This window comes from Mustela nivalis (genome assembly GCF_964662115.1).
Source record: "Mustela nivalis genome assembly, chromosome: 15".
In the NCBI taxonomy this organism is placed as follows: Eukaryota; Metazoa; Chordata; class Mammalia; order Carnivora; family Mustelidae; genus Mustela; species Mustela nivalis.
Genome location: NC_139034.1, coordinates 11,485,423 through 11,511,256, shown reverse-complemented (window position 1 = coordinate 11,511,256; position 25,834 = coordinate 11,485,423). Strand labels below are relative to the sequence as shown.

The following is a 25,834-nucleotide window of genomic DNA, read 5'->3' as shown; positions in this document are numbered from 1 at the left end:
CCACCGTTACCTCCTCTGCCCAGTCACTAGGTGCCATGAGAGTGGGTCTGTTTCCACTGACACTCACCTCCCACAGGGTGTGGGATGGCTGCTGCTCCCTGGGCTCTACTGGGTCACCACTCTCCCTGAGCCCCCTCTGAGCACCCAGCATGCAGGTGCCAACATACTGCTCTACGATGGTTCCTAAATCCTGCGTTCTGGGTCCCAGAATTGGGGCAGAGAGAGGGTTGGGAGGTGGCAGGGATGGAGCATGACCCTCTCAGAGGTTGAAGCTGTCCTCCATGCCCCTCTGCTCTCCCACAGTGCTCACATACCTACCCCAGCTCCCCAGGGCACCTTCCTAGTTTCCAGTAGAAGCTCTCAGACATTTACCCTAAAGCAGGAATCACAGAGGTGTGCATGAAGGTCCATCAGCCCCTTGAACTCACAGGACCCTCACTGCCCTGCTGGAGAGGGAAGGCCCTCCTGGAGCAGCCAAAGCTTACTCACATGTCGCGCTGCTCCTGGGATCTCTTGACCTCTTCATACGTGGAGTAATAGCACCCGAATCTAGAGGAGGCCAGGGGGCATCACATGAGATGTTTGCGGATGTTGGCTCTCACCCTCTGACCCTCGACTAGCCTGCAGCCCTGGGGTGCTGTCTGTTCTGTGCCGGGATCCCATTCAGCTCCGAGATAATCGCCTCCACCTACCGGGGCTTCCTGAATGCTTGCTGAATGAAAGGGCCCCAACCAGCCCATCACCAACATCTGAGGGGGCCTGGCCCTGCTCACCCCCAGGGATGATTGTTCTGGATTCATCCAGACACAGACCCCAGAAAGAATCTCAGATCTCCCTTTCAATGGCAAAGGAGCCCTGCTCAAGATCACAGTGAGAGTAGGGATTAGGCAGAGGCTTCATCATGAGGGGCACGGGAGTGTTCAAAGAGCATGCCCACAGGCCCTCCAGCAGACTTTTCCACCGGCGCAGGCTGCCAGGTGTCCTTTCTGACACCTGCCACTGAGTCCCTATAATACCTCTGCCCCAGTTAGGAGTAAGGGAAAGTTTGGGGAAGCTTGGGGACCTGCCAAAGTCTCACAACCAGGCATTGGCCTATTCCCACGGGACAGTTAGGGGCAGGGGAGGATGCTCACCTTGCACATAGTTGGTCCATCACCTCCCCGGTGCTGGCAAAGGTGTCGTATGTGTCCAGAAAGGTGTGGACACAGTGTAGATCTTGTCTGAGGATGGCAGGCACCAGGTGATCAATTGCGTCCTCCAGCTTGTTGGCCCGCTCTGCCATCAGCAGTGAGGTCCTCGTCCTCTTCCTGGTTGAACCATTTTTCCCCTGAGGTGAATCAGAGGAGACATGAGTCAGTGCTGTGGCCACCAGGAGGGTTGGGGCTTGGAGGGCAGAATGAGCCCCCAGATCTCAGGGACTTCTGCAAGAGGTGGGACAAAAGAGCCCAGAGTCTGAAAAACAATCACTGACTCAGTGTCTCATTGGGTTCAGCCTAAGGCTCTTGGTTTTGCTTCAGGTCATGGTCTCCGTGTCCTGAGGCTTTGTTCCTCATAGAGCTGGCTGTGTCCATAGGGCAGTGTCTGCTTGAGGATTCTGTCTCTCCCTCTGCTTCTCCCCACTCTCCCCCTGTCTCTCTCTCAAATCCATCAATCAACCAATCAGTTAAGAAGCCTTTAAGGCAAAGAGAAAATGTTCTTGGTATCCATATAAAGAATTGATAGAAATGATGTCTCAACTTCCTAGAATCTCAGGACCCTTTGTGAGTAGAGTATCGATAGCATGTCCCTGCGTGAGTGGCATGGATCCTGTGATTTCTGATGACATAGCCCATTCTTTTTATTTTTTCAAAAGACATTTTATTTATTCATTTGACACAGAGAGAGGTCACAAATAGGCAGAGAGGCAGCCAGACAGAGAGGGGGAAACAGGCTCCCCACTCAGCAGAGACCCATGATGTGGGCCTCAATCCTAGGACCCTGAGACCATGACCTGAGCTGCAGGCAGAGGCTGAACCCCCTGAGCCACCCAGGCACCCAACATATCTTGAGATGAGAACACAGAGATGTTTTAGGCAAGAGGGCTTAGGATTGGAGGGCATGGAGGCTGTAGGATGCAGCACTATGCATTGGCCACAGAAGGGATTACATCCAGTCCTGCCCCAGTAAAGGGCTCCATGGCTGTGATCAATGACTGGCCTTACGGACTGCCGTGCAGTGCAGTGCAGTGAGGCCCCTGTTCCTGTCCTTGGGGGGGCCCCAACCATGTGTTCCATCAATACCAAAGCGCAGAGCAAGAGACAGAGTACCATGGGCCCCATGTCTCTTTGGATCAGAGTTTCCCAACTCATTCTTGCAAATGATGATTTGCAATACTTGAAGAACTTGAGGAAGGACTGTGGGCCAGTGGGGGCACCTGGGAGCACGAGTTAGGAAAATGCCTAGGCCAGGGCAAAAGGAGTCTAGATCAACGGGATGAGACCTGGTCTAAAGTCTCTTTAATGATACTCCTATAAGTATGTGGACAATGGCTGTGCTTCTGTCCAAGGCATGGGCAGGACCATGAGGGCCAGTTTGGGGAAGAGATGGGATGCAGATTCATGGGAGTTCAGGACTCTAGGAGGCCAGGCTGGCTTCTAGGAAGTGGGGCCCTTGGTGTTGCATCAGTGCCCCAGGGGTCGGGTCTCCCCAGCACCTGCACTCACCCTGAGCCAGCGCCAGACTCTGTTGGCCCTGTGTGGCTTCTTGTCCTTGGAGGAAGGAGAGCAAGGATTCTCCTCGTTCACCTCCTCCACCATGTCCTCTGGAGCGTTCTGTAAAGACAGTGCCCAGCAGCCAGGCAGGAGGCCTTAGAGCCCTGTTTGGAGGCCTTTGCTGGTCTTCAGACCCAGGGCGCTCCATTCCAGACACACCACAGCCCAGGATGCAGAGCCCTCCCCCAAGGAGAGAAACGTGGCCCAGCTTCAGGGCCTTGGATGTGCTCTGGCACAGCTAAGAGGCACCTCAGGAATCTCCGGTGCACCCTGCCCACCCTGACATTGGTGTGAACAAGAAGGGATCACCAGGGTATCCACTGTGCTCACCCTCCTCCAGCCCATGGGCGGGAACCCCCACATATCCCTCCTCCCCTCAAACTCCAGAGGAAGGGATGGGGCTTCCTTAGGACGGTTCAGAGAGGTGGGCATCGCCTAGTCTCCTCAGAAGTAAGTACCTTATGGCGTCTCCCTCGAAATATCCTGAGGCATCGTGGGGGTGGTTTCAGCCAATGCCTGCAACATGAAAACAAGCCATTTTCCTGGGGGTTCTGACACCCAGAGCCCCGGAAACTCGGCACACAACACGAAAACATCTTTCTGTGTCAGATGTCCTGAGCCCAGTAACCCTGCTACCGGACTAGAATGTGGGTGCCTGGTTGCAGGGGTTCCAAGTTCTGGGGGCAGGTTGTCAAGGAAGTGACATCACTTCCTGTGATCCCCTACCAAGGCCCACTCCTGGTTGGACCCCTACACGATCAGTGCTCCGGTCTGCCATCTCCTCATCCCCCTTCTGCATGCAAGGACACATCTCATCTGTACACAGTGACCCCAACACACCCCTCGGAACAGGCCCCCAGGGAAGGTCTGGGAGCAGCCAGGGCCCCAGCTTGCAAACACACCTGGTTTCAGACACAAGTCTCTATACTTACCTGGTTTGGACCTTAGATAAGCCATTGTGCCTGACAGGGATGGTCCCTTCTCTGCCAAATATGGATGATTCCAGCATGTCTTTCTATCAGATGTCCACAGGCATAGGTTGGATAATAGCTATGATGTTAGAGGAGTGCTGTCACATGTAGGAAATACCTCCCACCCAATTTCCTCCCTCCTGTCAACTTCTTGGAATCTGCTACTCATCAGATCCCACCCCACAGTCCCTCCTGGGGTGTGTGTTTGTGTGCACCAGCACACAAGCTCCTGTGTGCACACATGTGTTCATCGGTGCTCACATTCTGGAGTCCCAGAAGAGGACAGCCCCACTTACAGAGGGCTGGGTAATAGCTTCCCAAGGTCTTAGGCTTCAAATTTTCAACGCAAACCCTAAAGAGGGGACTGGAGTCTTGGCCCTTGATGGTCAGAATGTACCCTTACCCCTAGAGACCGCCTGTTCCAGGATGCAGGCCATTCTCTCCTTTCTAAAGGGTGTGATGCAGATAGGGGTCCATCCAGTGGGTTGCCATGACCCGGGATCCTCCTCAGACAAGAACCTTGGCATATGTCTCCGCTCTAGGATATCAATGATCACCCTCAGCCCGATCACATTTCCAGGCTGACAGCCACTTCCTTCCAGAAAAACTTTTACAGAGCCCCCAGTGAATGGCTAGGTTGCATCCCAGACCCCAACTTTGAGGACACTCAAAGAGCTGGGTTCAAGCCTGCTAAGCCTCCCTACGAGTCTGATTCTGGGCAAGGCCCGGACCCTGCAGGGATCTTCACAGTGTCCCTTCAGGGGCTCCATTGGTTCCCCAACTCCTTTGTAGACATGTTTTTGTGACCCTGAGTGTGGTCCTGACTTGGTGATTCACTTCCATGTCACAGAACGTGGCAACATGACCCAAAGGCCCTTCTGAGATTTCGTTCTAAAAGTTCACTGCCCAGCCGCATGTTGACTTGGACCCATGTTCTCTCTCTGATCTTCACACTGGAGCACAAGCCCCTAGGTTGAACCATGATACAGACATATTCACATGGCCCAGCCCTGTGGGTCCACAGCAGACAGAAGAAGTCAGGTCTTTGAGATGGGCTGTATCTAGCCCATGCCCCTGAGTTTGCTCAGGTTCTCGGTGAAGCAGGTTGTCCCTTGGTGTTGTCAGCAGCCCAGCTTAAGGAGAGACTCTGGAAGGAGCCCCCCAGCGGAGCACTGCTGGATTCCTGATCCCCTGAGACCATGAGGCAGCGTTTGTGGGTTCAGCCACTGAGTGTGGGGAAGTGCGGTCACACAGCCCTGGGAGAAGGGCACTGATACTGACCAACTTCCCGGGCCCTGGCCCTCCTCCCCTCCCACTCTGGTCCTTCCTCAGCTTCTCTGGCCACCCTGGCCCCCTTTCTAACCTCCAGTCCTCTGCTCCATGGTGCCATCCGCCAGGTGGAATGCACTCGCATTTTTGCAGGGCTGTCTCCTTCTTTTCCTCCGGCAGGAATTCTCTGTGTCATCTCAGCACAGCCTTGTCATACCCCTCACCAGGTGGAGTTCGGGCCTTAGTTGTGTCCCTTGCTCTTTTGCTGTGGAGCAATCGCTTTTTCTGTTCACATTTTGGTTTCTCGTTTGTCCATCTTCTCCTCTAGACCCTGAGCTCTCACGAGGAGAACCCGCTGGGCTGATAAGCACTGGCACCATCTGAGTGCGCAGTGCCCAGTGGCTGAAAGAACGGGAGACAGGATCTGTCCCAGCACAGACCAGCTCCGTTGTTTGAGCCTCACTGATTTTAGTCCTGTGTAAGTCTTATGTTTTGTTTTTTTAAGTTAACTGTGCCTGATGTGGACCTCGAACTCATAACCCTGAGATCAAGGATCCTAGTGCCTGAGGAAGCCAGGTGCCTCTTTGGTCCTCTTTAACGGTTTTAGGCTGATCACTATTCAAGTGAACTTGGTCATTTCAACATGCTGTACGGAGCTATATTACATTACGCTGAATGACCATGTAACTCCCCAGGTTTTGGTAGCCTGTCACCACAGAGGTCCCCCCCTTGACAGTGCTGAGTGGATCTTCAGATTAGAGACTGAAATCCTTTCTGTGTTCTTCAGGAGCCCAGAGTCTCTCCACCATCGGCCTTCTCCCTCCTTGGGATGACATGCACCTCTGACGCCATCAACACAAGAAGAAAGATGACAAGGAAATACACACAGGAGGGTGTTTCTGGCCAGGTCTTGAAGGTCTCAAGGTTCACTTTGATGCTCAATCTTTTATGTATTGTTGTAGGATTTTATTTCTTTATTAGAGGGAAAAGAGCACAAGCAGGGGGAGGGGTAGAGGGAGGAGAACCAGAGAGATGCTGATCTGAGGAGGACAGGGGGTGGCTGATATAGACCTGTGCAGGGAACAGCGGAGGCCGCCCAGACCTAGCCTCCGTCATCTGGTGGGCCGGGAGTAAGGAGTAGCCTCAGATCCCTGTGCCCATGACCTGCTATCAGGGGAGACCCTCTAGGGATTGCTTCCTGGACTCAGAGAACATTGAACGGTGGGGAAATTTTCCTTGATTTAGGAGGGATGTAAAAGTCAATCATTGGGTTGATACTTTCTCTTCTTGGACCGACAGCCCCAACCTCAGAACAAGATGCTGAACCACCTCAAGTGCTACCTCTAGCTCCCACTGTGGTGCCTGCCGCAGCTTCAGAGCCCGAGGGGCCTGGATGGGAACCAGTTGTGAGTGTGATACAGCTATGGATACAGCCGAGGGGAGGCACCTACCTGAAGGAGCCTACTGCAAAAGTTTCTATGGACAACCAGGTGCATGATTGAAAGACTTAGGGGTCTACCCCTGTGGGGGACATTCCTGGCTTAAAAGTGTTCAAGCGATGAAGTGGGGCAATATCCCAGGTGTGACAGCATGATCTCAGGATCCCGGGGGTCCCCAGAAGACCAGCTGGGGCCTGAATGCTTCCGAGTTCCCAGACATCAGTTAGGGAGGATGGCTGAAAACCACGAAGCTAGGTCCCGGCTTTCTGCTCTGGGAAGCAAGCTGGGCCCAGACACCACCTTATTCCATCCACAAAGTCTCACACATCTCGCCATTCTGGTTGCAATGAAGAAATGGACTGTACACCAGAATTTCGTACCTGTGGATTATGCCCAGGATTTAAGGTGCTAGAGAAACTTTTTTTGACATAAGGATGGAGAAATGGTTCCTCCACAACAGCTACTGGAAGGACAACTGAAGGATTATTTCAGCACAGGAAGTCAGACCTGCAGGAGTGAATGGGAAACAAAGAGTCCGGTAGGTAAGTAGTTAGCCAACATGTCGGGAAATCTGAATTACCATTAGCTGTAAAACACACGAAAAAGCCATTTCGGGAGATGTTAGTGACAAGTTGGAATGACATGATAATGCACATCGTTAGAACAACTGAAGGTACTTAGCATTAAAGGATTCTGAGATTCTCATTTTGTGTTCTATGAGGGGTAATAGACTCAGTTCAGACGTAAGTTACATGTGCTTAAGAGTTTGGGTTTTTTAAAGATTTCATTTATTTATTTATTTATTTGTCAGCAAGAGTGTGAGAGCGCACAAGCAGGGGGAGCAGCAGGCAGAGGAAGAAGTGGGCTCTGGGCTGAGCAAGCAGCTTGATGCAGGACTCAATCCCAGGTCCCCAGTATTATGGCCTGAGCCGAAGGCAGATGCCTAAGAGACTGAGCTATGTAGGCGTCCCTACATGGGCTTAAGAGTTTTAAAGGTGGGGCACCTGGGTGTCTCAGTTGGTTAAGGAACTGCCTTTGGCTCAAGCCATGATCCTGGAGTCCCAGGTCCCACATCAAGCTCCCTGCTCCGGCAGGGAGTCTGCTGCTCCCTCTGACCTCTCCCCTCTCATACTCTCTCTCTTGCTCTCTCATTCTCTCTCTCTCTTTCTCAAATAAATAAATAAAAATCTCTTTAAAAAAAAAAAGCGTTTTACAGGAAACCCTTAAATCATAGAAATCGAGTATATGTTTTTTCAAACTAAAAGATGAAATAAGAGAATAAAGAAAGTATGTCAACTCCTTGGCAGGGAACAAATGGGAAGAAAGAAACATTAAAAATGCATGATCAATAGAAAAGTAAAAATCATATGGTAGAAATAAGTCTACCTATATAAGCCATCACAACAAATGTGGGCAGCTAAACCATAAGTCAAATCATATATGAATGGACAGAACTCTTAAGTTGAATTAGGAAATTAACAAAATCTGTTTCTCTGCTGTTTTCAAAAAAAGATCAAATGCAAGAGGACAGAAACCAGTGCACAGGCCCAAACTAAAACCAAAGCAGTTGCACTGGGTTTTGCCTGGAGGTGGAAATACCCCAGGCTGATGGCCTTGGGAGACACAAGGGCAGGGGGTGGGGGGCCAGGTAAGGGAGGCCTAAATGGAAGAAATGATGTGAGATTTGAGGCGGAAATGGTAAGAATGAGCCACCTGGGTGCCGTACTTCAGGCAGAACATCCTAAGGTCCTACGGGACCTTAGGATGTTTGAGGAACAGAAAGGTTGGTGTCCTTTGACAGATGGTACAGGAAATAGATCATGAAGGATCTTGAAGGATATTTGCATTTTATTTTTAGTGCAGTGAGGAAACATCAGAGCATTTGTAGCAGATGAGTTCCATGATGTGTCTTTAAAAAGATCCTTCCAGCTACTGCGGGGAGACTGCAGTAGAGAGGGTTATAGAGAAGCAAGAGGGGAAGTGGGAAAGCCATTTGTTGGCCAGTACAGTTGTTCAAGTGAGAGGAGAGTGTGCCTTGATCCAGAGGGGTTGTAGGGGACACCAGGAGGCAGCGATGGGCTGGAAATATGTTTTGGCCGTTGAGCCAAAGGGACTTCTTGATTGACTGGACACAGAGTACGGGATGGGGAGGAATCAAGGCTGACGCTCTCCTTGGGGGCTTGAGCAACTGGGTCGATGTCAGTGCCATTCACCGAGATGGGGAAGGGTGAGGAGCAACAGCTTGGGAAGGGGTAGGGGTTGCAAATCAACAATTCTGATTGGGTCTGAGATGACTCTTAGCTATAAAAGTGGAGTTATCAAGTAGGTAGTCCAGTGTTTTGGTGTGGAGATTGGTAGAGATTTCTGAACTGGAGATAAAAATTTCAGAGTTGTCAGGATAAAGTTTGGACTACTTAGGTTGACTCCCCTAAGTACTGTGTGTGGGTAGAGAAAAAGTCCAGGGTGGAGACTCAAGGTAAGTGTTCCTCGAATTAGCAAATAAAAATAAAGGAGTGCCAACTGAATTTGAACTTCAGATAAACAAATAGTTTTATGAGACTGATGCACTGCCTACTGTGCTAAGGAGGCACCTACAATAAAGATTTTTAAAGGATATGTTACATGAAATACTGGGGACATATGTATGCCAAAAGAATCACTTATTATTTATCTGAAATTCAGATTTAATTGGACATCGCATTTAATTTGACAATCCTACCTAGGGTACTACTTCCTTGTTTAGATGAGATGTGGAGAAGGATAAGGAGCAAAGAGAATGTTCCATTTAGTGTGACTATGTAACCTATCTTGCCAGAATGCAATGTCATAAAAAAAAAATTTATAATGCTCACAAATTCTATGGGTCAGGGATTTGGACAGGGGTTAGTGGGCATGGCTTTCCTCTACTCCTTACTCTAATCCTGGGATTCTTGCCAGCGTGGTGTCTGGGTTCCAATGGTGAGAAAGAAAATGCATGTGCATGTAAGCAAAAGAGAAAAAGAGATTCAGATAGAGAGAGAGAGAGAGAGACTTTATAACTCAAATTTCCTGGAAACTTTGATTCATTCTACAAGAAGCTCCCCCATGCCTTGCCCTATGTTCTGGACTGTACAGTAGGGATAGGAGGAAAGCTCTTGTTCATTTTTAAAGCATTTATGGACCAGACCCTGTGCAGGGCACTGGGAACACAAAGGGGCTTAGCCCTGGCCCCTGCTGTCCAAGCACTTACAGTATGGGTGGGTATGTGCTGGTGAAGACAGACATATCGGGAGAATCAGGGCTTGGCATCCCCATCAAACCCTATCCTGGCTTTGGGAGGAGAAGATGTGAAAATGTAAGTTATTTTTAAATAATCTAGCAGGTGACTTAGGATCAGACAGGCTGAAACAGATAGCAGGAACAGGTGGAACCTGGGAGAGGGAGTGATTGTTATGGGTTGGATTAGTTTGGAAAGATTTTCTACAAGAGAAGCAATTTGAGCTAGACCTTCCAGAGGAGGAGAATTTGATCACTTCCCTTAGCTCAATAACATCCTAGACATCATCACATTAAATAAGTCTGATCTTCCACACCCAGAGCCCTAGTGACCGCATTTAGTTGATGTTGAAAGAGAACTCCTACCTTTAAAGTACTTATTACGCATGTTTCCATTCAACTTTAAGCAAGTGTTTAAAGTTTCTTCTATCGTCTCTTCTCTCATGGAGAGATTCCAGGAGTGAATTTATCTTTTCTTTTTAGTTGAGGTGCAATATTTATTCAAGCAGTTAACAGAACCGTTCACATGTATTTGCTCAACAGCATTGTGGTGGGGAGAAGTGACGGATGGTGGGTGAAGCCCAAAGCCCTTTAGGTCACAGAGTAGGATACAAAGGCCTCTCTAGGGACGTGCAAGTGTCCTTTCCCCTGAAGGAGAAACCATGGAAAGGGGTGGCTCCTTGCCATAAGAGATAATCTCACCAAAGGCCAGAAGACTCTCTGAAGACTGCCTCCAAACCACTCACATGGCAGTCACGGTTTTCCACATTTTTATTCTTGGAAATTTCAGAAGTACAGAATTGTTGAAAGTCTAGCACAATAAATATCAGTGAATTCTTTCTGCAGAATTAAACTATTGATAACTTTATGCTGTCTTTGCTTTCTCTTTCTACATGTCCTCATATAGCTTCTAGTATAGCAATTAAGTTACAGACATTATGACCCTTCTCTCCTAAATAATTCAACAAGCATCTTCTAACAATAAGAACATTACCCCACCAGAAAGCAGAAGAAATTTTTTTAAATTTCTCAGGATGATCTAGCATCCGGTTTGCTTCAATTCTCTTCATTATCCCCAAGATGTCTTTCTTAGTTGTCCCCTTCTTCTTCAAGCCCAGATCTAGCTGAACTTCTCTTATTATATCTGGTTGTAATGGGTCTTTAGACAATTTAAATATCGTCTAAAGACAATAAAGAACCCATGGCTTCACTTTCTTCTGTGACACTGATAATTTGTTTTTGTTTTAAAAATCAACGGCATCGGGGCGCCTGGGTGGCTCAGTGGGTTGGGACGCTGATCCCAGGGTCCTGGGATTGAGCCCCGCATCAGGCTCTCTGCTCAGCCGGGAGCCTGCTTCCTTCTCTCTCTCTCTGCCTGCCTCTCTGCCTACTTCTGATCTCTCTCTGTCAAATAAATAAATAAAATCTTTAAAAAAAAATCAACTGCATCAAAGTGTAACTTGACCTAAGAAATTCAGCTGTAAGTGTACTGTTCATTAATTTTGACAACTGTATGCACCAATGTAAGTGTCCCATCAAATCAAATAAAAAACAATCTAAATTGCAGATTTCTGTTGCCCCAGAAAGATCCTTTGTGTCTCTCTGCAGTCATATCCCCTCTGCTCCTTGTTCCAGGCAAGCATTAATCTGCTTTCCATTATCAGATTGATTGTCTGGAGAGACGAGGCCAGTTTGTCTTGTCAAATGTCCCACAAGTCTAATTGTTTCCCTGTAGTGTCATTACCTCCACATTCTAGCTATCGACTTTCCTATACACTGGCAGTTAGGTCTAAAGCCTTGGTTAAGTACAGGTTAAACATATCAGGAACAAATACTATGGGTGATACTGGATACTTCCTGCTGCTTCGAGTCGGGGGTACAACACCAGGGTGTGCATACTACTGAGTTTTCTTCCTTGGTTGAGTTGTCAGCCACCAGTACTGGCCTTTGCGATAGTATATTGTTCTCTTAAAATTGGCAAGTCACCAGTGGGGTGATACTTTGGTAATGTCCAAAGATCCTACTCCCCACAATCTTCTACCCAATGCTTGTAGCATTCATTGATGGCTCTTACCTGAATCAGTTTTTCCATGGGGAGTTGCAAAATGGTGACTTCCTAATTCTACCATTTCTTCTATCTTTGGAAGCTGTCATTCTTTGGTAAAGAAGACTTTTTTTTAAAAAAAAAAAGGAATTTATTTATTTGACAGAGAGAGAGAGAGAGAGAGAGAGAACATAAACATGGGAGCAGTAGAGGGAGAGGAGGAAGCAGGCTCCCCACTGAATAGGGAACCTGATGTGAGGCTCCATCCCAGGACCCTGGGATCATGACCTGAGTTGAACACAGACACATAACTGACTGAGCCACCCAGTTGTCTTGAAGGAGACTTCTCTGTAAGGAACCAGGGACTGCATCTCCTAAACAGGCAGAGTAAAGCCTAATTGCTTTACCCTTAGTTACAGTCCGGGACAATGTGATGGTGCGGGAAGGAACGAAGGAAGGAGGCAGGGAGGGCGGGAGGGAGGGAAGGAAGGAAGGCGAGAAGGACACAAGTAAAGGCAGGAAGGAAGGAAACAAGCCAGAACTGAAAGTGAAATACTGAACAAATACAATTTTGCCTGATGAATTGTCTTTTTGGATATGTAATAAAAGCATCCAAGACGACAATGCAAAGTGTTGTAATGGTACTGGTCAGTCATTGTCGGGCTCCTTATCATCCCAACTGTCACGTAGTGTAGGTACGAGGCTGGCACAGACACACTGCATTTCCCTCTCTAGTGACGTGGGTGGTGGGAGGGAGGGACATGGACTTTGGAACCAGGCGGCTCTGGGCTGAGTCCTGGCTCTGCCACTTGCTTGCTGGGTGGATTGAACCCCTTTGAGCCTTGGTTCTTTTCTCTGAAGGGAGAGTCATGTTGAGAATGAACAGAGGTACCATATGTGAAATTTCTGTCCCAGGGGGAGGGACTGATCCCTACCTTGGGTCTTTTCAGTCCCCTGGAGAAGTAAGGCCACAGGAAGAGGAGCTGCCTGAACTTTCAGAGCCAACAGAGAATTGGGGCTGTTCAGACACTCTTAATTGTGCCCATGAACACAAAGTCACAATTCGCTGCTGGCTTATTCTTCCTTCATGTACTTTTCCAGTGTTTGTTGAATGGTGTCTTTATTGAATGAAGCACGCTAGAGACTAAGCAGTTAAGGAGGCAACCCAGGTGTATGTTGGTGACCGTGGTGCTAACCTAACCTATCCTTGGGCACAGGTGCTTCTCCTATCCTGGGACTCTGGTGCAAATTCCCGTTCAGTCTGTCCCAGGATTTCTGAAGCCAGAGAAAGCAAGCAGTGGAGGGAGGGAGGGGCCAGTGGGCTGGACTTCAAAGGAGAGAAGCAGGAGGGAAAGGAAGGCGTGGCGTAGCACAACTTCCATAAGCCATCACTGTGAGAGAGACCACTCTGACCATGAATGACATAGCGAATGATGAATGAAGTAGGAAATGTGTGCATTGCATGACGCAGATCTGGGCTAGAGCTGACAAAAACAAACCCGACTGTGTGGCCAGGTGGGCAGACACCAGCCCAGCAGAGATGGGCTCTGAAATGTCATCCTGAAAAGACACATGCCAAAGAGGTCATAGTTTTCCCCCATCTGAATTTCTCTCTCTCTGTTCCTGTCTTGATGAAATGTTTGCAACTTTTACACTGTTACAGAGGGAACAATCCGACTTATCATGCCATAATTTATAGAGCTGATTAATGTTGTTTTTTTCCAAAATACTGGGATTTAATAGAATTATTTATTCTATGTTTGGAATTATAAACTCATAAAATATACATGCCCCTAAGTGATGTAAAATGCAGACACTCTTTCAAATAATTAGGAGTTTCTTGATTTTTAAAATACATAGGAACATTGACTTTAGAGGTTATGTGAGTAATAGGATTTCACAAAATCTGTTGTGAAGCTATGGCTTAATGGGATTTAAAAAAAAAATAACACACCAAGATATTTGAACTGAAATAATGCCTCATTGATTTTATACCAATTAAAGAAAGACACAAAGTAGAATGCTATGTAGATTATTTTTAAAAGTACCTTACTAATATATTACAGGGGTATTTCTAATGGAATTATAATCTACTCAAACACCAGAAATTCTGCCGCTGAAATCTTGTCTTCAAGACATCAACAGCTAAGCAGTTAATATAGCCACCTGAGCTGTTCAGAGGACCATATCAAATGTGGGTAATCCCAACTGCTTAATTAATATGGACCCTCTGCCCCCAGTATGAACTTTATAACAGGTTTGATACGCCCAAGGATCATAACATTTAAAGCACAAAATTTTAGACGAAGCCACCACAACCATCAACACCAGCTGTGCCAGGAGTAGAGGAAACCTTTGGCACCATTTTCAAGAAAAAACCCGAAATATATCTGAAGAACTTCAAATTTCCAAATTCTCTTTTCAGAAGGACTTATTGCTATGTCCCGAGGAACTCACTGTCCCAAATAAGATTGGGCAATGTCTCAGGAGTAATGTAATCCGTTTTGGGAAGCAGTCGTGAGGAAGGTGAGGGGTCCTTCCAAAGAGACCTTCTGCTCAACAGTGACTTAGAAATCCATTTACAATCTTTTCTTTGACATCAGTGAGAGACACAGCTGGTTGGCGGCTTTCACCTTGCTCTATTGGGTTATCACCTGACCAAAGAATCCGCACCCCACCACCACCAAATTCTCAGGCTCTGAGGAGATACCCAGCAAAGGACTGTGTGTGTACAGATGTGTGTGTGTGTGTGTGTGTGTGTGTGTGTGAAAAGACGCAGATCCTGAAGGCATCAAAAGGGCATGATGCTGTCTGTTGGAACTCATAATTTTATTTATTTATTTTTGCAAGAGAGAGCGAGAGTGAGAGAGCACATAAGTTGGGGGGAGGGGCAGAGGGAGAAGCAGACTCCCCGTTCAGCAGGGAGCCCGATACGTGTCTTGATCTTAGGACCCTGAGATCATGACCTGAGCTGAAGGCAGACACTTAAGGTTTTTTGCTTTATTTTAAGCTTTTACTTATCTGTTTGTTTGCTGTTATAATTTCTTTTATTATGTTATGTTAGTCACCATACAGTACGTCATCGGTTTCTGATGCAGTGTTCCATGATTCATTGTTTGCGTATAACATCCAGTGCTCCTTGCAATCCGTGCCCTCCTTAATACCCATCACCGGGCCAACCCATCCCCCCACCCCCTCCCCTCTAAAACCCTTGGTTTGTTTCTCAGATCCCATAATCTCTCCTAGTTCATCTTCCCTCTGATTTCCCCCTTTTCATTTTTCCCTTCCTTCTCCTAATGTCCTCCATGCTATTCCTTATGTTCCACAAATAAGTGAAACTATATGATAATTGTCTTTCTCTGTTTGACTTATTTCACTGAGCACAATTTCCTCCAGTTTCATCCATACTGGTGTAAATCAGTAATATTCTACTGCATATTTTTATTTATTTGTTTGTTTGTTTGTTTGTTTTTGCAAGAGAGGGCAAGAGCAAGAGAGAGGACAAGTGGGGAGGGAGGGACAGAGGGAGAAACGGTGTTAGGACTTATTAATCTGTGTGCGTTAGTCCTAACACATTACTAACTTCTGGTTATTAGGACTTTTTTTCTCCCTCTGAGAATATTGGAGGCTCCGGATCTCCTCATTATATTGATGTAAGTCACTAACTGAGGTGCTGTGAGGACATAAAGACAAAGCAGACATAGACCCTCCCTTTGAGGGGTTACAGAGTAAAACTTGTTCTCAACTTTGGTCACATATTGAAATCACCTGGGGAGCTTTAAAAAAAGCTGGAACCAGTTTCCCTTGCAGAGATTCTGACTTCATTAGTCTAGGATATGGCGTTGGCATCGAGATTTGAATGTCCCCATTGATTCTAGCGAGCATCCAAGGCTGAGAACCATTGCAATAAGGAAAGACAAAGCCTTCTGAAGCCCACAAGCTTCAGCATAATAAGAATTTTCAGCCTCTAGGGGTGATTATACTACTATAGGACTTTTGCAGAAGTATAATAAAGTTTAAGGTTACTGTTCTCTTTTATACACATATGTATCCATGTTTGCCGATGTGTGTCAGCATGTGTACGCACGTAGATTACATGAGTATCACATTTTTCTTATGACAGATCCAGTGACATAGCAGTAATCCAAGTCAAATCTCACTCACTTCCCCGCCACCTTATTTTCTTCCAGCTTAAACAACAGAAGTCTTCCCACTTTGGTAGCTGTAAGTCTGTGATCAAGGGGATGGCTGGATTGGTTCCTTCTGAGGGCTGTGGAGGAGAATCTCCTCCTTGTTTCTCTCCTGACTTCAGTGACCTCAGCTATTCCTGGCTTCTAGAAGGCTTTTTCTGTGTCTTCCCCTGGTCCTCCCTCTCTGCCTGCCTCTGTGTGCAGGTGCCCTCCTTTTCATTTCCTCTTCGTCTTTTTTACTGATGTATAGTTGACACAGAATGTTATGTTAGTTCAACATAGGGATTCAATGGACATTACACCATGCTCACCACAGGCAGAGGTCCCATCTGTCCCCATACAACACTATGACAGTATTGTTGACTCCATTCCCTACGTTGTACCTTTCGTCCTCGTGACTTACTCCCACCATAACTAGAAGCCTGTATCTCCCACTCCCCTTCAATGATTTTGCCCTCCCTCCCACCCCCCACACCGCCACCATGGAGACAACCATCAGTTTATTCTCTATATTTATGGGTCTCTTCCTGCTTTTTTAGTTTGTTCACTTGTTTTGATTTTTAGATGCTATACATAAATAAAATCGTATGGTATTTCTCGTTCTCTGTCTGACTTATTTCACTTAGCATAATGCCCTCTCAGTCCATCACTGTTGTTGTAAATGGCAAGATTTCATTTTTTAAATGGCTGATATATACCACTTAATGTATGACTTCTTGTTTATCCGTTCATCTATCAGTGGACATTTAGGTTGCTCCCACATTGTGGCTATTGTAAATAATGCTGTCATAAGCATAGGGGGGCGTACATGTATTTGAACTAGTATTTTTGTCTTTTGGGGGTAAATACCCTGTAGTGCAATTACTGGACCATGTGGTATTTTTATTTTTATTTTTTAGAGGACCATGACTGCCTTTTAGTTCCTGCCCCCACACTGGCTCCCAATCTCTTACTGGTGTCAGTTACTCCTGAGCAATTACCCAGGCTCCCTTTCTATGCATTTTAAGCACATTTTCATATCCATGACCGATATACCTACAACAGAGAGTTCAGGTTACCTAATTGAGTTTTTTAAAAATTTTAATAATTTGTTGTAGCCACACTTAAAAAAAACCTTTATTTACTGTTTGTTTGTTTGTTGTGAGCAGGGGGAGGGGCAGAGGAAGAGGTAGAGAGAGAATCACAAGCCTACTCCCCACAGAGCCTGAGACCAATCCCAAGACCCTGAGATCAGGACCTGAGTGGAAATCAAGAGTGGGTTGCTTAGCCAACTGAGTCACCCACACACCCCTAGAGCCGCACTTTTGACTGGCTCTTCAGTGTTTTTTGCTGTTTGGTTCAGATAGTCTCTGCTTGACTTACTCTGTCTCCTACATGAACTGTCTCTTACATGGACTGTTTCTGGTTACCCTCCTTTGGACGTATGTAAAAACTCTTAGAGCAGTAACAAAACAACACAAGTGGTTAAACAAGCAAAATTAAAACTATGATTCAGAATCTCATTAAGATCTAGTGAAGAATTTATCTTTGAATGCCCATGAAACCAGAAACCTCTGTTTTTAAAATGAGAACCACTTCTGACTCTATTAAAAAGTCAGGCCTTAGTGCAAAAAAAATTTGGAGAAATGTCCTGGAAAATGAGTATGGTTTCTATTGGAAACTATAAAAACAACAACAACAAAAACAACAAAAACAAAACAAAAAACCCCACACATAAGCATGAGCATTTTTGAGTGGGAGGAAAAGAAAGACAAACAATTCATTAGACTGAAGGGAAAAGGAACAGGAAGGGGTGTGGCAGCGAGCAGAGGACACCGCAACACCCATCCGATTCCCTTCCTTATTTTATCTGGAGACAAGGGTGGTCTCGCATATATAAATCACTTGGGGTGACTAAGCTGAAAGTGGGGTGGGAGGCACCACCGGGTCTGTCCACCGTCACTGGTGGGATGAGCAAGCGATGCTTAGGGGGGAATCGAATCAGGAGATGCAATTTCATGCCATCGCGCTGTTCTCTTGTAAAGCGCCACCTGCTTCTGGAACACCCACCTGGCTGGGGGTGAAACGATCAGGTAGATTGTCCAGGACCGGCTGCAGTTGTGTAAGCTTTCTGTCAGACACTTGTTCCATCTGAAATAATGCTCCTCGTGCCCTGGCTTGCACTGGAGCAGCTGCGTCGAGCTCCGCGTGGGAGGGACTGGTTCAGAACCTGAGGAGGTGAAATGCTGAAGTGACCCTGGAGGTGACAGCAAGCACAACAGATGCTGGGACTGGAGAGGTTCTGAGAGAAAGTCTCAGGCTCAAGGCTGCTACTTTGCCTGAGGCTAGTTAGTGAGCGTGTAATACTATAGTTAGTCAGGCTTATTATACTGGATGTTCTGGGATTTTTTTTTTTTTAAGAATTTTTTTTCCTAAGAAACAGATCAAAGGAAAGAAAACCACCAGCTTTCCGAGTCAGGTAGCTTGATTTCCCCGGTACTTTTTCTCTTCCGTGAGATAACTGTATCACAACATTTGCGGGAGGCGGTGGGGGGCGGTTTCTGGGAATACACCCACCATACATCATAGGATACTCGAATGGAGTGGGAGTTCCTAAAGCCTCTGCCTGCCCTCCGCTCCCACCTGTCCAGGGCTGTATTCACACAGGCAGAGGGCTTTCGAGGAATTCAACCAGGAAAATATGGGTCATTATCATTAAAGAGGTTGTTCCAAAACCTCATGTAGGCAATTTTTAACTTTGAACTTTTCCTAAACACTTACCAGGGGCGCTCCTAGAAAATAAAATTGTTTTCTTGCTCCCTTCTAGGAAACCAGCCTGGCAGCAGTGGCAAAGTCGGGGCAGGGGGGAAGAGGGACAAGTCAAAAGGCAAAACGTGCACAGGTAACCTGTAAATTATCTGCCTCTGAAGTATCCTGCCTTGTTTTATCCCATGTCATCTGTTTAACTCTCATGCCGCCACTGCCAGATGATGCTAAGCTCTGGGGTTGGAGTGACAGCAAGCCGGTTATGAGGTCCCTGTTTTGGCAGCTGGAACCTGACTGGTGAGGGCTTAGTGGTGTTCCAGAAAGGCCAGTCCTATTACCAAGGCCCTTTATTTTAGCATTCACGTTCAAGGTGTCAAGAGCGTCATCCAGATTTGTGATTTCATTAACATCCGGGGTTTGACCATGACTCATTGTTGAGCGCATGGCAGTGGGCATCTGGCGAGTTGGAATTGAACGTGACTTATTGTTGAGGGCACAGCAGTGGGCATCTGGCTAGTTTCATAGCAGCCAAGTGAGCTTCCCTCGTCAATTAGGACTGTCTTGAAACCGGCCAGTCTTGATGGGGGCAATTAATTCCTGGTCCAGAAGCAGCCCAGCATCCACACAGCTGGCTAACAGTCTGGTACTTGCTGAATGAACCATGTACTTTCCGAACATCACCTAGCAAGTGCAGGGTTGTCTTCCTGGGAGTCCCCCAGCATTCAGAGATACGAAGAGAGCACATACAATGAGAAGGTCCTGGTGTAGGCAACAGGAAATCTCCAGGGAGAGGATACTTTACCCTGGTCAGTAAGCTAGTGTCCCAGTCGGAGGGCGGAGTGGAATGTGAGGAGGGGCAGTGAAGAGATAGTAGGATCCCAGTCTCAGGAGCGGGGGAGTCTGATCTCTGTCCACTGTACCCTCCCTGAGGACAGATGCCAGGTGTATTGTGCTCACAGCTAGATTCTCAACACTTAGCCCATTGTAAGTGCTCATGAAATGCTTGTTGAGTGAATGAAGAGCTTAGAGAAGGACAAGGAAGCATCTGCGACAGCATGATCCATGGGGAAAACAGCCAATATTCTCACAGAAGAAATGCTATGATACAGTGCAGCCCAACATTTCCACAAATCTCTTCTCCAAGAGAAGAGAAAAGAAAATTCTTGTCCCAGAGGGATCTGGAGTAAAGTCTTGGGACAATAAAGCACACTTAGCAATATACACTGATAGTCTGGTTTATGACATATAGCCATCACCTGTTTGTCCTGAGGTCCTTCGCATGGACACCTCTTGACCTAGCTCCTGGACTGCCCCCATGGGAGAGACCTTTGGATAACCCTTACCTTCTGGGAGTCCTTTAAGTATCTGTAGAGCCTTTGAGGTCTATCCCTGAGGGATTGTGGCCCCGAGAGCCAGAGCTGTCTCCCCACCCTCCATGTTCTTCTTTCCTGCTGAAGATCTTGGGATTACCTCTTCTCTCCAGTGATGTTGACCTCCTGCCTCAGAGGCATGGCCCCTACCTGGGGCAGCAACAAGAGGGATATCCCAACTCAGCACAGTGAGTCCAACAAGGGTACCAGGGATGCCCAAGGACTCTAGAAGTGGTCGTTCAAGGGATGCAATCTGTGGAAATTAAGACAGCATCGGGAGGCATTTCTTAAGCTGTGGACTATCAAAATAGACTAACAGCAGTGTGAATTCTGCTTGGAAGCACTATAAAATGAGAATAGCCCCTCCTCTGCTTGGACCACATAAGCATGTGCTTATCTGTAAATGGAGGGTGAACCAAATGCTCTTGTCGGCCTTCTGAGAGTCCATGATTCCATAGCTCCGTGTTTATATGTCACCTTTCAATATGTTATTGTGGCCCAGTTTCAAACAAGTCATTGTATATTCTTATTTTATAGCTGAGGAATGTAGGCCACAGCATGTTGGACCATTTGCCCAAAGTTAAGCTGAAAGCTAGTCTTTGTCAGCTTTCTGTTATCCTCTGAGGAGATTCCAAAATCGGCAATGTTCTGGTTTCGGGCTTATAATTAGCTTCCAGAAAATGATGACAGATCATCCTGCTATATTAAAGCCCATCTTTTTCCCCTAAAACCTGACACAAAGTCCCTACACCAGCAGCGATGACCCAGTTTATTTTTCTCATGTATGGAGTTCTGAGGCGTGAGAAGAACAGGCTGTAGTTAACAGGTGTCTGGAGCTCATGCCCCTTGCTCTTTTCTAAAGAACACAGTTGCCTGTGGTGGGTGGGGGAGATGTCCCACCTGGCTGGGGGAGATGTCCCACCGCCTCAGCTCTTAGAGGTCACTAAACCTCAGCTTGCATTCCTGAATTCTGAGGGAGTTCAGAATTCACTATGGGTAGTTACTGGCTGCAAGTGTCTTAGAAGACCTGACAGGTCAGTACAGGAGCTTCCAGTGATTTCTCTCTTTGTCTTGGGTACTCTCCCTCATTTCAAAGTATTTAAGGCCATCTGAATGGCCCTGGATTTTCTGAGGGAACCCTTGGATTTGGAGTTATCTCAGGCCCCAAAGTAGTCAAGACCATTCACTATTCACTGTAATCCCAATTCTGGCAATCCCTCCTTACAACACACACACACATAAACACACACACACACACGACCACCACAACCACCAACTCCACATTCTCAAATTTTTTTAGATCTTTTCAGAACTGGTGCAAGGCCATGACTTCTGGCAAGCACCAGGTTCTTTCCAATGTTTCAAGTGCCACTCTTTAGCAAAAAGGAATAGAGGTGTCATCATTGTTGGTGTCTTGGCTAGAGGAAGGGAGGGTCCATTTTGAAGATGTAGTTTGATCAATATTGTGATTATTTAAAAAGTTATGTATCTTTAAAATACTGTGAATTGTATTTTCAGTAGCCATTTTCCTATTGTATTTATTTAATATCATATCAGGTAATATCATATCATATAAGTAAACACAGAGGAAAAGAGCACAACCTGGTTTAAATCCTGATTCTGCCATTTACAAGTCAGCTAACTTTAGATAAGTAACCTAACTTCCCTGGAGCCTCATTCTCCTCATCTGTAAAATTAGAAATAATTATATCCATCTTAAAGGGTGATAGTGAAGGTAAGAGCTAGCAAGTATAAAGCACCTAGATTTTTGGCTAGCCTGTGATGGGTGCCTACGACATGGCAGTGTGGGGATGGGCAGTCAGGTTGTTGCATGAGTGTCCTTGCGTGGCTACACCTCTCCCAATGGGTTAAGCTGCACCCACTGTCAATTTTCAGTTGTACTGGGGCCCCCAAGTTCCTCAGGAACCAGCAGTCCTCTGAATATCTGGCACCCAAGCTTGCTCTGCTTGGCACTGGAGACCTTGAGAAAGGCTGCTGTCCATGTTCCCTCCCATGGCACTGGAATCCAACCTCTATGAAGGAACCCAACCCTATGGTCAAGTCCATTCTTGGCCCCCTGTCCAGCAGGCCTTCCTCTGAAGGATGCAGAGAGAACAGGGACCCACGTAATCTTGCTACCTCTTCTGCCTCTGATTCCAAAGCACCTCAACTAGGTGTGACTGGGTTTGTTGATCTTCGCCCGTGAATAGTTGTAACATTATTAATACTAGTAGTAGTATCTAATTACTTCTGAGGCTATGTGAACTAGAATTGCATCTCCTCATTTGGAATAGATATATGCCTTTAACAATGACGTGTAAAGTGAATTTTGGAGTGTCACATCTTATTTTTCCATTGATTTGCATCATTAAATAGAAATGTGTTTCTTTGGGAAAAACTGGATTTTAATAAAATTCCATGAAGAAATATAGGAACAACACATATTACAAAAATATTTCTATAAAATCCTAATAATGATACTGAAAATCTCTTACACAATACAAACAAAAACCTCTGAGTGTATTTTCATGTTTAACACAATTGCCTAATATTCTATGAAAGGAAAAACAATAATCATTGTAAAGAACATTCTGGAATAGAAAGTCAATTTTATAAATTCTTTTCTCAAACCACATAGCCGCATCAAGTGCTATTTTTTCTCTCTGTTGCTCTGATCTTAGAACTCTGAGAAGGCAATCTGTGACATAATTGCCTTTGATTTTCTTAAAACATTGGGCTTGATTAAATCTGAAAGGAGAAACAAAACTATGGATGTGACCAAGAGCATCCTATCAGTCAAGATAGACTAGGTTTTGTGGTGACAACAAACAGTTCCAACAAAAGTTTCTTTCCTCCTTTCTTTCTTATTTTAAATATTTTATTTATTTGTCAGAAAGAGAGAAAGAAAACACAAGTAGGGGGAATAGCAGGCAGAGGGAGAAGCAGGCTCCCCACTGAGCAAGGAGCCCAGTGCAGAACTCAATCCCAGGACCCTGGAATCATGACTTGAGCTGAAGGCAGTGGCTTAACCAACTGAGCCACCCAAGTGTCCCCAAAAGTTTATTTCTTGGTATTACTACATGTCCATTGCAAAATGACAGGGAATTCTGTTCATTAAAGCCACTGAGGAACACAGACTGGAAAGCTTCTCTTACATTCCATGTTCCCTGTCACTAAAGAGGGAAAATGAGATCTCTAAAGGCTCGCACTAACAATTAAATGCTCAGCCATAAGAAACATAAAATTTCTACTCATCACTCATTGCTAGAACTAGTTCCATGGCCCGATCCGTCCAAACAAAGTCAGATATACAGTCCATATCCTGTGTATAGATTGAGAGAAAGTATTTTGGGAATAGTGTTAATGTACACGGAAGGCATTTGCTGATGCATATTCAGCAAGGAAAGAGGCTGTATGGAAGCAAATTGCTAGAACCCATCCCGAAGAAGGTCAGCAAACCAAGTTAAGAAAGTCTCTAGGATATGTATGTTAAACCAGTTCTTTAATTTGTGAGGGGCATGGAAATCTTTTCCTAACAAATAGACACTGAGAAAAATCTTGTCAGATTTTCTTTTTTTTTTTTAATTTCTTCTTTTTTTTTTTTTTTTTAATGTGTTGTATGGGGCACCTGGGCAGTTCTGTTGATTAAGCACCCAACTCTTGGTTTTGGCTCAGGTCATGATTGGGTGGTGAGAGTAAGGCTTATGTAGGGTTCCCTGCTTAGCATGGGGTCTGTTTAGGTGTCTGTTCCTCTCCCTCTGCCTCTGCCCCTCCTCCAACTCATGCACGTGCACATCCTCTCTCTCTTTCTCTAAAATTAATAAAAGAAAATCTTTTTGAAAAATATGTTTTTTTTTTCCATTTTTGAGATTTTGTACATCTGGATTTTCATGTAAAATGGGCAATTTTAAATGTTGGGAAGTATTTAACATAAAGTATGTTGAAGGCACAGAAAGGGGTCTATGCACTGAGACCCAGCACCTCATTGGTAAACTCTGGCCTGCACAGAGTGATGAAGAAGAGCAGAGTAACAAGTCTCATTACACACCAGCTAAGGTTGGATAACAAAAATTTTTAGTGCAGCCAGTCAGCTTGGTCCCAAAAAGCAGTATGGGACTGGAGGAAAGGAATGAGATCGTCCTAGCCAACCTGGAGGTTTTGTTACGTGGGTCTGGCAGGCAGTCAAGAGATGGGAAAGAAATCTGCGTATGAAAAGAAGGACATTCATGAACCTGCTGTTGGCAAGCTGACATAGCCTGGACATGCACTCTTTTCTCTTCCAAGGATAAGTTTATAGAAAGAACAAATAATAGATAAACTAACAGAGATGCCAGAATGGGACAAGGGAGGCCCCTAGGGTACAAAATTTAAGGAGGCACTCGCTTGCAGAGTCATGAAGGTTCATGGCTGAGGCTTGCGCAAACCTAGACGTGAGTGTCTCCTGACATCGTGTGCTCTGGGGGCATCAATTGCCTCACCTTCGCGCTGGTTCACGAGTTTACACTACATCAGAAACAACTGTTTATTCTTTTCCCAGATGATATGGCTATGTTTTGGGAATAGCAAATCTTAGTGAAAAATAGTAATGAGAAAGCAGTAAAAAAAAACCAATCTGGACACTAATGGCCCATTTTGTGATGACAAATTGGCAACCATTTGCTGCAATGAATCAATTTTTATTTGCATTTATACATTTTCGATTACACTTCGATTACACTTCCAAACTCTGTGATATGATTTCACTTTCTTGGTTTATATATTTATTCATTCAAAGGTATTTATTGAGTTCCTACCTCATGTGTCATTGTGCTAGGCAATTGATTCTATATTGGTGAATAAAACAGAAAAGGTGACTGCCCTTTTGGAGTTGATAAGTGAGACAGAAAGAGACACTTAATATGTACATAGCAAAATTAATAAGTACTTATCACTGTGGCAAGGACAATAAAAGAAACAAACACGATGCAGGAATGTCTACTATTACTGGTTCATGTTCGAGAACACAGTCAAGGATCACCTCCAAGACCTTTGGCGATTCAGCGTGGTTGAGGAGGATTCCTGCCAGAAGTCCTAAGACATTTGAGAAAGTAAATTATATAACACCCTTTCTTTAAATATTAAAAATAAAATTGAAATAATTCATGCATGCTTTAAATAATAGGAAGACATTTTTTCAAGTATGTATTATAAAAACAAAGCACATTTGGTCATACCGCAGAGATACTACTAATAAAGTTCTTTCTTTCTTTCTTTCTAGTTTTGTCTCATGCTACACTTTAGTAAAATTCATATTACTCCTTGACTACTCTCTCGCTGCTCTTGGCTTTCTTCTTTCTCTTCCTTCTCCTACTCTTTTTTAAAATTCATGCATATTTAGGATTGATCTTATTTTAATTTCTTCTCATTTAAGGCTACTCTTGGAGGGGAGCCTGGGTGGCTCAGTTGTTGAGTTTCAGCTCAGGTCTTGATCTTTTGAGTCCTGGGATCCTGCCCTGAGTTGGACTCTGTGCTCAGCAGGGGGTCTGCTTGAAGATTCTCTGCCTCTGCCCAACCACACCCCCCCACACACTCTCTTTCTAATAAGAATTATTTAAAAGAAGATGAAAGTAAGAAAAAACATGAAAAAAATAAACAAAAGGCTATAAAATAAAAATACAAAGAATGCTACCTAGTGATATCCCTGAGCTCTGCAGCTTTGCAGCCCTCTCTGATCAGTGAACTTGAGAGTGGTGAGCTGTTTGTGATGGCCTTCTAGGGAAGGAGCTCTTGCCCTGATCCTCAGGTGGACTTCCCCTGGTGCA

The 25,834-nt window shown here is 45.6% G+C and overlaps 2 protein-coding genes across 2 annotated transcripts in view; both read right to left on the bottom strand.

The window, feature by feature from the left end:
• Positions 1-4,023, bottom strand: part of LOC309848753 (uncharacterized protein) — a 339,042-nt gene extending 335,019 nt beyond the window's left edge. The window contains exons 1-3 of the mRNA XM_082700734.1: positions 3,683-4,023; positions 3,209-3,266; positions 2,699-2,810 (exon numbers count right to left, since the gene is read on the bottom strand). Coding sequence (XP_082556860.1) covers positions 2,699-2,810; positions 3,209-3,266; positions 3,683-3,759 — 247 coding nt within the window. The 5' untranslated portion in view covers positions 3,760-4,023. The remainder of the gene's footprint in view (positions 1-2,698; positions 2,811-3,208; positions 3,267-3,682) is intronic.
• LOC309848895 (uncharacterized protein) overlaps positions 1-25,834 on the bottom strand; it is a gene marked incomplete at its 3' end in the record, with an annotated part of 31,043 nt that overhangs the window by 4,144 nt on the left and 1,065 nt on the right. The window lies entirely within an intron of this gene.